This window comes from Scyliorhinus canicula, chromosome 9, assembly GCF_902713615.1.
Source record: "Scyliorhinus canicula chromosome 9, sScyCan1.1, whole genome shotgun sequence".
Taxonomy (NCBI): domain Eukaryota; kingdom Metazoa; phylum Chordata; class Chondrichthyes; order Carcharhiniformes; family Scyliorhinidae; genus Scyliorhinus; species Scyliorhinus canicula.
This window is the reverse complement of record NC_052154.1, coordinates 3,025,269-3,037,523: the sequence shown is the minus strand read 5'-3', so window position 1 is coordinate 3,037,523 and position 12,255 is coordinate 3,025,269. Positions and strand designations below refer to the sequence as shown.

General features: G+C 50.5%; 1 protein-coding gene across 4 annotated transcripts in view; it reads right to left on the bottom strand.

Moving 5' to 3' along the window:
* The window catches only part of LOC119971061 (BTB/POZ domain-containing protein kctd15-like), a 71,343-nt gene that overhangs the window by 38,443 nt on the left and 20,645 nt on the right, over nucleotides 1–12,255 (bottom strand). The window contains exon 1 of one of the 4 annotated variants that reach the window (XM_038806194.1): nucleotides 11,886–11,999. The exons of 2 other annotated variants lie outside the window; for them this stretch is intronic. In XM_038806194.1, the coding sequence (XP_038662122.1) occupies nucleotides 11,886–11,984 (99 nt within the window). In that variant the 5' untranslated portion in view covers nucleotides 11,985–11,999. Of the gene's footprint in view, nucleotides 1–11,885; nucleotides 12,000–12,255 lie in introns of those variants that run through there. One more of the 4 variants, XM_038806195.1, reaches the window with a different exon arrangement.

Sequence of the window (12,255 nt, the reverse complement as noted above, 5' to 3'; positions counted from 1 at the left end):
ATTAATTCATGGTGTTTTGTGTGCGTGTATTAGGATAAGAATAACTTTTGTTATTTTTAATGTTGCCTGTATGCCTGTGTGGCTTGTTAGATGCCTGTATTTAATGAGGTTTTACAATTCTGAAACAGAAATTGGGCGGGTTCTCTGACCTGGGGGCGGCGCGATCACCACGCTGCCCCGAACGCCGGCTGCGTATTCTCCGGAACCCATTTTTCGGGCGAGGGTGGGTCTCCCGCCATGCGGTCAGGAGCTGTTGGCAGCGGTCCCTGGCAATTCTCCGGGCTCGAGGGGGTTTTGAGCGGGCGTCCATTTTGGCCAGCCCAACGGTGAATCACTCAAGCGCACCAGGGGACTGGCAGGTGGGTGGTGCGTGGGTGGTCCTCGGGGGGTGGGGAGGGCGCGGGGGATCGACCCCGGTGGGGCGGCCCACGGTGATCTGGCCGCGATCGGGGCCCACCGATCTGCGGCGGGCTCGTTTCCATGGGGGCATTTCTTTCTTCCGTGCCAGCCCCTGTCAGGCTCCGCCATGGCCGGCGCGGAGAAGAGAACCCCCAGCGCATGTGCCAAATACACGGCTGGTCTGCGCATGCCGGAATCACGCCACCGTTCCAGCATGCGCGAGAACACGCCGTCCCTCGGCAAGCGCGAACTTGCGCCATCCCTTCGCCGCCAGCTGGAGCGGCGCCAACCCCTCCGGTGAAGACCACCCGAAAGTGTGGAGAATTCCGCCCTTTAGGGGTGTTGACGTCGGAGTGGTTGGCGCCAGTTTTCCGATGGCGTGGGGACTTAGTCCCGAGAGGAGGAGAATCCGGCCAAGGTGTAAAAAAAAACTGGGATGTGTCTAGCAACCAGGGGCCCCATAGAAATGCAAGCGCGGACTGAGTTCAGTTGGAACAAGGTGACCCAGAGGGAAGCTGAATTCTACAGTAACTGCCAGAACAGGCAGGACAATACCCAGGGGGAGGGATGGGGAAGGGGGGATGATGGGGAGAGCGGGAGGGGGGAGAGGGGGGATGGGAGAGGATGGGGGGAGGGGAGAGCGGGAGGGGGAATACGATGGGGAAATTGGCGAGAGGACGTGGGAGGCGGGATCTGTGTGCGTAAGCCATGTTGCCTGGTATGGTTGTTGGTTGGGGGGGGGGGTTATTCACTGTGTTATGTGTGTGCATTCAAAATTGTTGTTTAAATCACAAATGCCTTAATAAAAACGTAAAAATAAAATACAAGCAGCTTGATGAAGCATCGTGCTAGTGTTCATTTGATTTGTAGTTTCCTTAACACCAGAGTGACTGAAAATTATTTTAGAATCTCTGAGATGTTCACATGGTAAATCCCAACCAAACAGAATGGTCGCTCTTTCCCAGGAGGAAGGTTCAGGGCAGTTCTGGGGGGTCCAGCCCTGTCAGCGCTGTAACATTTCAGTTAGAATGTTAAACCAAAGCCTTCACTACTAGATTCCACACTTATTTCAAGAAGTTTAAGGGAGGTTTATTTGATGATGTTTATCAATAGTAGTTAAGGGCCATATTGCTGTCTGTGGGAGTCCACATTTCCTGCCATATTTCCGACATTATGATAAATACACTTACTTTCATTCTTCAGTACAATGACCAAATTCCAATCAGATCAGGGCTATGGTTTAGATTTAGATTTATGTCATGTGTACCGAGGTACAGTGAAAAGTATTGTTTGCGTACAGTCCAGACAGATCGTCCATACATGAAAAACATAGGACATAAATACACAATGTCAAGACTTAGATACAGGCATTGGGTGAAGCACAGGAGTGTAGAACTAAACAGTGCAGATGATGCGTGGAGATCAGTTCAGTCCTTAAGCAGTGTCTTTCAGGAGTCTGGTAACAGTGGGGAAGAAGCTATGGTAGGAAGATGCTATGGTAGAGGATGCTATGGAGAAGATGCTATGGTAGAAGATGCTGTGGTAGAAGATGCTATGGTAGACGATGCAGTGGTTAGAAGATGCTAGGGTAGAAGATGCTAGGGTAGACGATGCTATGGTAGAAGACTGCTAGGGTAGCAAGATAGTATGGTAGAAGATGCTATGGTAGAAGATGCTATGGTAGAAGATGCTAGGGTAGAAGATGCTATGGTAGAAGTGCTACTGGTAGAAGATGCTATGTAGAAGATGCTAGGGTAGAAGATGCTATGGTTAGGAAGATGCTATGGTAAGAAGAAGCTATGGTAGAAGATACTATGGTAGAAGATGCTATGGTAGAAGAAGTTATGCTAAAAGACGCTATGGTAGAAAATGCTATGGTTAGAAGATGCTATGGTAGAAGATGCTATGGTAGAAGATGCTACTGGTAGAAGATGCTATGGTTAGAAGACTGCTATGGTAGAAGATGATATGTTAGAAGATGCTATGGTAGAAGAAGCTATGCTAGAAGAAACTATGGTAGAAAATGCTCTGGTAGAAGATGCTGCGGTAGAAGATGCTATGGTAGAAGATGCTATTGGTAGAAGATGCTATGGTAGAAGATTGCTATGGTAGAAGATGCTATGGTAGAAGATGCTGCGGTAGAAGATGCTATGGTAGGAAGATGCTCTGGTAGAATGCCTATGGTAGAAGATGCTATGGTAGAAGATGCTATGGTAGAAGATGCTATGGTTAGAAGATGCTAGGGTAGAAGATGCTAGGGTAGAAAATGCTATGGTAGAAGATGCTATGGTAGAAGATGCTATGGTAGAAGATGCTGTGATAGAAGATGCTATGGTAGAAGATGCTATGTAGAAGATTGCTATGGTAGAAGAAGTTATGCTAGAAGAAGCTATGGTAGAAAATGCTATGGTAGAAGATGCTATTGGAGGAAGATGCTATGGTAGAAGAAGCTATGGTAGAAAATGCTATGGTAGAAGATGCTGCGGTAGAAGATGCTAGGTAGAATGCTATGGTAGAAGATGCTGCGGTAGAAGCTGCTATGGTAGAAGATTGCTATGGTAGAAGATGCTATGGTAGAAGATGCTATGGTCGAAGATGCTGGCGGTAGATAGATGCTATGGTAGAAGATGCTATGGTAGAAAGATGCTATGGTAGAAGATGCTATGGTAGAAGATGCTATGTAGAAGATGCTATGGTAGAAGATGCTATGGTAGAAGATGCTAGGGTAGAAGATGCTAGGGTAGAAAATGCTATGGTAGAAGATGCTGCGGTAGAAGATGCTATGGTAGAAGATGCTATGGTAGAAGATTGCTATGGTAGAAGATAGCTATGGTAGAAGATGCTATGGTAGAAGATGCTATGGTAGAAGATGCTATGGTAGAAGATGCTAGGGTAGAAGATGCCTGCGGTAGAAGATGCTATGGTAGAAGATGGCTATGGTAGAAGATGCTATGGTAGAAGATGCTATGGTAGAGGATGCTATGGTAGAAGATGCTATGTGTAGAAGATGCTATGGTAGAAGATACTATGGTAGAAGATGCTAGGGTAGAAGATGCTATGGTAGAAGATGCTATGGTAGAAGATGCTATGGTAGAGGATGCTATGGTAGAAGATGCTATGGTTAGAAGATGCTGCGGTAGAAGATGCTTGGTAGAAGATGCTATGGTAGAGGATGTATGGTAGAAGATGCTATGGTAGAAGATGCTATGGTAGAAGATACTATGGTAGAAGATGCTAGGGTAGAAGATGCTATGTAGAAGATGCTATGGTAGAAGATGCTATGGTAGAAGATGATATGGTAGAAGAGCTATGGTAGAAGGAAGCTATGCTAGAAGAAACTATGGTAGAAAATTGCTCTGTAGAATGATGCTGCGGTAGAAGATGCTATGGTAGAAGATGCTATGGTAGAAGATGCTATGGTAGAAGATGCTATGGTAGAAGATGCTATGGTAGAAGATGCTATGGTAGGAGATGCTATGGTAGAAGATGCTAGGGTAGAAGATCTGCGGTAGAAGATGCTATGGAGAAGATCTATGGTAGAAGATGCTATGGTAGAAGATGCTATGGTAGAAGATGCTATGGTAGAAGATGCTATGGTAGAAGAAGTTATGCTAGAAGAAGCTATGGTAGAAAATGCTATGGTAGAAGATGCTATGGTAGAAGATGCTATGGTAGAAGATGCTATGGTAGAAGATGCTATGGTAGAAGATGCTATGGTAGAAGATGCTATGGTAGAAGAAGTTATGGTAGAAGAAGCTATGGTAGAAAATGCTATGGTAGAAGATGCTATGGTAGAAGATGCTATGGTAGAAGAAGCTATGGTAGAAAATGCTATGGTAGAAGATGCTGCGGTAGAAGATGCTATGGTAGAAGATGCTATGGTAGAAGATGCTGCGGTTAGAAGATGCTATGGTAGAAGATGCTATGGTAGTAAGATGCTATGGTAGAAGATGCTATGGTAGAAGATGCTGCAGTAGAAGATGCTATGGTAGAAGATGCTATGGTAGAAGATGCTATGGTAGAAGATGCTATGGTAGAAGATGCTATGGTAGAAGATGCTATGGTAGAAGATGCTATGGTAGAAGATGCTAGGGTAGAAGATGCTATGGTAGAAGATGCTGCGGTAGAAGATGCTATGGTAGAAGATGCTATGGTAGAAGATGCTATGGTAGAAGATGCTATGGTAGAAGATGCTATGGTAGAAGATGCTATGGTAGAAGATGCTATGGTAGAAGATGCTATGGTAGAAGATGCTATGGTAGAAGATGCTATGGTAGAAGATGCTGCGGTAGAAGATGCTATGGTAGAAGATGCTATGGTAGAAGATGCTATGGTAGAAGATGCTATGGTAGAAGGTGCTATGGTAGAAGAAGCTATGGTAGAAGATGCTAGGGTAGAAGATGCTATGGTAGAAGATGCTGCGGTAGAAGATGCTATGGTAGAAGATTGCTATGGTAGAAGATGCTATGGTAGAAGATGCTATGTAGAAGATGCTATGGTAGAAGATGCTATGGTAGAAGATGCTAGGGTAGAAGATGCTATGGTAGAAGATGCTGCGGTAGAAGATGCTGCGGTAGAAGATGCTATGGTAGAAGATGCTGTGTAGAAGATGCTATGGTAGAAGATGCTATGGTAGAAGATGCTATGGTAGAAGATGCTATGGTAGAAGATGCTATGGTAGAAGATGCTGCGGTAGAAGATGCTATGGTAGAAGATGCTATGGTAGAAGATGCTGTGGTAGAAGATGCTGCCAAGGGAATTAAATCATCTGCACTCAGTCCTGAGCAAAGCTGCATGATCTGTATCCCGCCATGTGACCAGAAACCCGCTTGACATTGTTCATACCGTGCTTTCTATATCTTTCCAATCCGATACGGATTTCTCCTGAACGCAAAACGCAGGTTCGGGAAAAGAGGGTGAGGTTCAGGAAAGGGGGGAGTGGGGTTCGGGAAAGGGGGGAGTGGGGTTCGGGAAAGGGGGGAGTGGGGTTCGGGGAAAGGGAGGAGTGGGGTTCGGGAAAGGAGGGAGTGGGGTTCGGGAAAGGAGTGGGGGTTCGGAAAGGAGGGAGTGGGGTTCGGGAAAGGGGGGAGTGGGGTTCGGGAAAGGAGTGGGGTTCGGGAAAGGGGGGAGTGGGGTTCGGGAAAGTGGGGAAGTAGGGTTCGGGAAAGGGGGGAGTGGGGTTCGGGAAAGGGGGGAGTGGAGTTCGGGAAAGGAGTGGGGTTTGGGAAAGGGGGAGTGGGGTTTGGGAAAGGGGGAGTGGGGTTTGGGAAAGGGGGAGTGGGGTTCGGGAAAGGAGTGGGGTTCGGGAAAGGGGGGAGTGGGGTTCGGGAAAGGGGGGAGTGCGGTTCGGGAAAGGGGGGAGTGGGGTTCAGGAAAGGAGGGAGTGGAGTTCGGGAAAGGGGGAAGTGGGGTTCGGGAAAGGGGGGAGTGGGGTTCGGGAAAGGAGTGGGGTTCGGGAAAGGGGGGAGTGGGGTCGGGAAAGGGGGGAGTGGGGTTCGGGCAAGGAGGGAGTGGGGTTCGGGAAAGGGGGGAGTAGGGTTCGGGAAAGGCGGGAGTGGGGTTCGGGAAAGGGGGAGTGGGGTTTGGGAAAGGGGGGAGTGGGGTTCGGGAAAGGGGGGAGTGGGGTTCGGGAAAGGGGGGAGTGAGGTTCGGGAAAGGGGGGAGTGGGGTTCGGGAAAGGAGTGGGGTTCGGGAAAGGAGGGAGTGGGGTTCGGGAAAGGAGTGGGGTTCGGGAAAGGGGGAAGTGGGGTTTGGGAGAGGAGTGGGGTTTGGGAAAGGGGGAGTGGGGTTCAGGAAAGGGGGGAGTGGGGTTCGGGAAAGGGGGAGTGGGGTCCGGGAAAGGAGTGGGGTTTGGGAAAGGGGGGAGTGGGGTTGGGAAAGGGGGGAGTGGGGTTTGGGAAAGGGGGGAGTGGGGTTCGGGAAAGGGGGGAGTGGGGTTGGGGAAAGGAGAGTGGGGTTCGGGAAAGGAGGTAGTGGGGTTCGCGAAAGGGGGGAGTGGGGTTCGGGAAAGGGGGGAGTGGTGTTCGGGAATGGGGTTCGGGAAAGGGGAGTGGGGTTCGGGAAAGAAGGGAGTGGGGTTCGGGAAAGGGGGGAGTGGGGTTCGGGAAAGGGGGGAGTGGGGTTCGGGAAAGGAGGGTAAAAGTTCAGGAAAGGGGGAGTGGGGTTCGGGAAAGAAGGGAGTGGGGTTCGGGAAAGGAGGGTGGGGTTCGGGAAAGGGGGGAGTGGGGTTCGGGAAAAGAGGGTGAGGTTCAGGAAAGGGGGAGTGGGGTTCGGGAAAGAAGGGAGTGGGGTTCGGGAAAGGAGGGTGGGGTTCGGGAAAGGGGGGAGTGGGGTTCGGGAAAAGAGGGTGAGGTTCAGGAAAGGGGGGAGTGGGGTTCGGGAATGGAGGGTGAGGTTCGGGAAAGGGGGGAGTGGGGTTCGGGAAAGGAGGGAGTGGGGTTCAGGAAAGGGGGGAGTGGGGTTCAGGAAAGGAGTGGGGTTCGGGAAAGGGGGGAGTGGGGTTCGGGGAAAGGGGGGGAGTGGGGTTCGGGAAAGGAGGGAGTGGGGTTCGGGAAAGGAGTGGGGTTCGGGAAAGGAGGGAGTGGGGTTCGGGAAAGGGGGGAGTGGGTTCGGGAAAGGAGTGGGGTTCGGGAAAGGGGGAGTGGGGTTCGGGAAAGTGGGCAGTGGGGTTCGGGATAGGGGGGAGTGGGGTTCGGGAAAGGGGGGAGTGGAGTTCGGGAAAGGAGTGGGGTTTGGGAAAGGGGGAGTGGGGTTTGGGAAAGGGGGAGTGGGGTTTGGGAAAGGGGGAGTGGGGTTCGGGAAAGGAGTGGGGTTCGGGAAAGGGGGGAGTGCGGTTCGGGAAAGGGGGGAGTGGGGTTCAGGAAAGGAGGGAGTGGAGTTCGGGAAAGGGGGAGTGGGGTTCGGGAAAGGGGGGAGTGGGGTTCGGGCAAGGAGGGAGTGGGGTTTGGGAAAGGAGGGAGTGGGGTTCGGGAAAGGGGGAGTAGGGTTTGGGAAAGGCGGGAGTGGGGTTCGGGAAAGGGGGGAGTGGGGTTTGGGAAAGGGGGGAGTGGGGTTCGGGAAAGGGGGGAGTAGGGTTCGGGAAAGGGGGGAGTGGGGTTCGGGAAAGGGGGGAGTGGGGTTCGGGAAAGGAGTGGGGTTCGGGAATGTGGGAAGTGGGGTTTGGGAGAGGAGTGGGGTTTGGGAAAGGAGGGTGAGGTTCAGGAAAGGGGGAGTGGGGTTCGGGAAAGAAGGGAGTGGGGTTCGGGAAAGGAGGGTGGGGATCGGGAAAGGGGGGAGTGGGGTTCGGGAAAGGAGGGTGAGGTTCAGGAAAGGGGGGAGTGGGGTTCGGGAAAGGAGGGTGGGGTTCGGGAAAGGGGGGAGTGGGGTTCGGGAAAGGAGGGTGAGGTTCAGGAAAGGGGGAGTGGGGTTCGGGAAAGAAGGGAGTGGGGTTCGGGAAAGGAGGGAGTGGGGTTCGGGAAAGAAGGGAGTGGGGTTTGGGAAAGGAGTGGGGTTCGGGAAAGGAGCAGGCAGGATTTGGGCCTTAGGAAAGGGGAGGAGAGTCTGGGGAAGGAGGGGGGGTTTTGGGGCTAAGGAATGGAGGGAGATTCTGACCTCAGGTAACGAAGGCGAGGATGGGAATTGGGCCTTGGGAAAGGAAGGAGGATTCTGGATTCAGGAAACAAAGACAGGTGTGGCAAACTGCCTCGGGAAGGGTGGGATTCGGGCCTCGGGAAGGAGGTGGGGGTCTGGCCTTGGGGAGGGCTGTTCGGGCCTCGGAGAGAGGTGACTGTGGTTTGTGTTGGTGAGGATATGAGGGTGAGTGGGTGTGAATGTGAGATAGAGAGACGTGAATGTGAGAGAGATGTGTGTGTGAGAGAGAGATGTGTGTGTTTGTGTGTGTGTGAGAGAGAGATGTGTGTGTTTGTGTGTGTGTGAGAGAGAGATGTGTGTGTTTGTGTGTGCGAGAGAGATGTGTGTGTGTTTGTGTGTGCGAGAGAGATGTGTGTGTTTGTGTGTGCGAGAGAGAGAGATGTGTGTGTGTGCGAGAGAGAGATGTGTGTGTGTTTGTGTGTGTGTGAGAGAGAGATGTGTGTGTGTTTGTGTGTGTGAGAGAGAGATGTGTGTGTTTGTGTGTGTGAGAGAGAGAGTGTTTGTGTGTGCGAGAGAGAGATGTGTGTGTGTTTGTGTGTGTGTGAGAGAGAGATGTGTGTGTTTGTGTGTGCGAGAGAGAGATGTGTGTGTGTTTGTGTGTGCGAGAGAGAGATGTGTTTGTGTTTGTGTATGTGAGAGAGAGATGTGTGTGTGTTTGTGTGTGTGAGAGAGAGATGTGTGTGTGTTTGTGTGTGCGAGAGAGATGTGTGTGTGTTTGTGTGTGAGAGAGATGTGTGTGTTTGTGTGTGCGAGAGAGAGATGTGTGTGTGTTTGTGTGTGTGAGAGAGAGATGTGTGTGTTTGTGTGTGTGTGAGAGAGAGATGTGTGTGTTTGTGTGTGTGTGAGAGAGAGATGTTTGTGTGTTTGTGTGTGTGAGAGAGATGTGTGTGTGTTTGTGTGTGTGAGAGAGAGATGTGTGTGTGTTTGTGTGTGTGAGAGAGATGTGTGTGTGAGAGAGATGTGTGTGTGAGAGAGAGATGTGTGTGTGTTTGTGTGTGTGTGAGAGAGATGTGTGTGTGTTTGTGTGTGTGAGAGAGAGATGTGTGTGTGTTTGTGTGTGTGAGAGAGAGATGTGTGTGTGTTTGTGTGTGTGAGAGAGAGATGTGTGTGTGTTTGTGTGTGTGTGAGAGAGAGATGTGTGTGTGTTTGTGTGTGTGAGAGAGAGATGTGTGTGTGTTTGTGTGTGTCAGAGAGATGTGTGTGTTTGTGTGTGTGAGAGAGAGAGATGTGTGTGTTTGTGTGTGTCAGAGAGATGTGTGTGTTTGTGTGTGTGAGAGAGATGTGTGTGTGAGAGAGATGTGTGGGTGAGAGAGAGATGTGTGTGTGTTTGTGTGTGTGAGAGAGAGATGTGCGTGTTTGTGTGTGTGCGAGAGAGAGATGTGTGCGTGTTTGTGTGTATGAGAGAGAGATGTGTTTGTGTGTGTGAGAGAGAGATGTGTGTGTGTTTGTGTGTGTGAGAGAGAGATGTGTGTGTGTTTGTGTGTGTGAGAGAGAGATGTGTGTGTGTTTGTGTGTGTGAGAGAGAGATGTGTGTGTGTTTGTGTGTGTGAGAGAGATGTGTGTGTGTTTGTGTGTGTGAGAGAGAGATGTGTGTGTGTTTGTGTGTGTGCGAGAGAGAGATGTGTGTGTGTTTGTGTGTGTGAGAGAGAGATGTGTGTGTGTTTGTGTGTGTGAGAGAGAGATGTGTGCGTGTTTGTGTGTGTGAGAGAGATGTGTGTGTGAGAGAGAGATGTGTGTGTGTTTGTGTGTGTGTGAGAGAGAGATGTGTGTGTGTTTGTGTGTGTGTGAGAGAGATGTGTGTGTGTGTGAGAGAGAGATGTGTGTGTGTTTGTGTGTGTGAGAGAGAGATGTGTGTGTGTTTGTGTGTGTGTGAGAGAGATTGAGATGTGATTGTGTGTGTGTGAGAGAGATGTGTGTGTGTTTGTGTGTGTGTGAGAGAGATTGAGATGTGTTTGTGTGTGCGAGAGAGAGATTGAGATGTGTTTGTGTGTGCGCGAGAGAGATTGAGATGTGTTTGTGTGTGTGTGAGAGAGATGTGTGTGTGTTTGTGTGTGTGTGAGAGAGAGATGTGTGTGTGTGTGTGTGTGCGAGAGAGAGATTGAGATGTGATTGTGTGTGCGAGAGAGAGATTGAGATGTGTTTGTGTGTGCGAGAGAGAGATGTGTGTGTGTTTGTGTGTGTGAGAGAGATGTGTGTGTTTGTGTGGTTCGAAAGGTTTTGGAAATCCCCTGTTTTAAGCCTCTCTAATTTAAGAATCAGCCCAGCTGTCTCGTGCTGCAGGTGAACATTTACGATAAGAACACAAACATTTCTTTTATGATTTGGGGTTATAAGCTGCACAATTTACTCCTTCAGTAAATCACTCAACTCCCACATTTAAAAGCACAGATGCATCACAAGGAAAGCTGTTACTGCCTCTCTGTCACATGTTGCAGTCAGCAATCAGTCAGCGACTGTAAACAGTATTATTGCCTCCATACTGCCATGCTCCCTCACAGAGACAGTGAAAGAAATTGCATTGCAGTAGCATTACTCACAACCTCAGCACTCCCCAATGTGTTTGACACCCAGTGAAGCATCTTTGAAGTGTAGACCCCGGTATGGGGAATATATTGGGTAATAATCATCATCACCGTCCACTCCTAACAGTTTGGCTCAATGGGTAACGCTCACCTCTGAGTCACACAGCTAGAGGGACTGGACGTTGTGTGCTGCGAGGTGGGCGATCGGCAATCATCGCTGGGGCTGGCCGTGGGGGATGTGGGGGATACGGTGGCTCTGTGGTTAGCACTGTTGCTTCACAGCTCCAGGGTCCCAGGTTCGATTCCCGGCTTGGGTCACTGTCTGTGCGGAGTCTGTACGTTCTCCCCGTGTCTGCGTGGGTTTCCTCCGGGTGCTCCGGTTTCCTCCCACAAGTCCCGAAAGACGTGCTGTTCGGTGAATTGGACATTCTGAATTCTCCCTCAGTGTACCCGAACAGGTGCTGGCGTGTGGTGACTAGGGGCTTTTCACAGTAACTTCATTGCAGTGTGTTTTTTTTTAATTTAAAGTTCCCAATTATATTTTTTTCCAATTAAGGGGCAATTTAGCGTGTTCAATCCACCTACCCAGCACATCTTTGGGTTGTGGGGGTGAAACCCAAGCAGACACGGGGAGAATGTGCAAACTCCACACTGACAGTGACCCAGGGCCGGGATCGAACCTGGGACCTCAGCGCCGCAGGCCCAGTGCTAACCACTGTGCCACATGCCACCCATTCATTGTAGTGGTTCCGTAAGCCGACTTGTGACAATAAAGATTATTATTATTATAGGTAATGGGGAAAGAGACTGTGTACCGGGATTGGAGGATTTCAGTCAGGTGTGTAGTCTCACGGGGTCGCTGGGATAACCAACAGCTGTTGCTGAACCTGGCACGGGAGCCAGCACCCAATCCGGAGAGATCTCCACCACTGTCCCAAGGGGCTATTAGCCAAGCCCAATCCGGAGAGATCTCCACCACTGTCCCAAGGGGCTATTAGCCAAGCCCAATCCGGAGAGATCTCCACCACTGTCCCAAGGGGCTATTAGCCAAGCCCAATCCGGAGAGATCTCCACCACTGTCCCAAGGGGCTATTAGCCAAGCCCAATCCGGAGAGATCTCCACCACTGTCCCAAGGGGCTATTAGCCAAGCCCAATCCGGAGAGATCTCCACCACTGGGAAGCCATGAGGATCATTTCTGGAACATTGAGGCGACTCAGCTCAAGTGGCTTCCTGCGCTTGCACACATTGAACCACCTGCTGTCCACATTGAAAACATCCTTCTCAAAGAACACCATCGCTGGCAGCTAATGAGCCACTCTCATATACACTGTACCTGAAATAAAATACCCACACACTCAACTGAGTTCCCGTGGCCTCGACTGGAACACACTCCACACCGTGATGGCTGGCAGCCCCACCACGCAACGGCCATTTCCTGGTTGATTACATCGTCCACAACCTGGTCCCTGACTCGAGTGGTGAGGTCACAGGTTTCAATATTCCAGAAAATCTCACACCCAGAAATTCCGGCCAGCGAAGGCAAATGATCCACAAGTGGGGCATGGGCAACAGTTCACATTCTGATCAGGTCAGACCACCGTCCACGTACTGAACTCCTGCCCTGGTGGAGTGCCAACCATTCACCATTCAGCTGAAACCACTGAATGGATTGTCACCTTCAACGCCTGACTCTAACCGCTTTC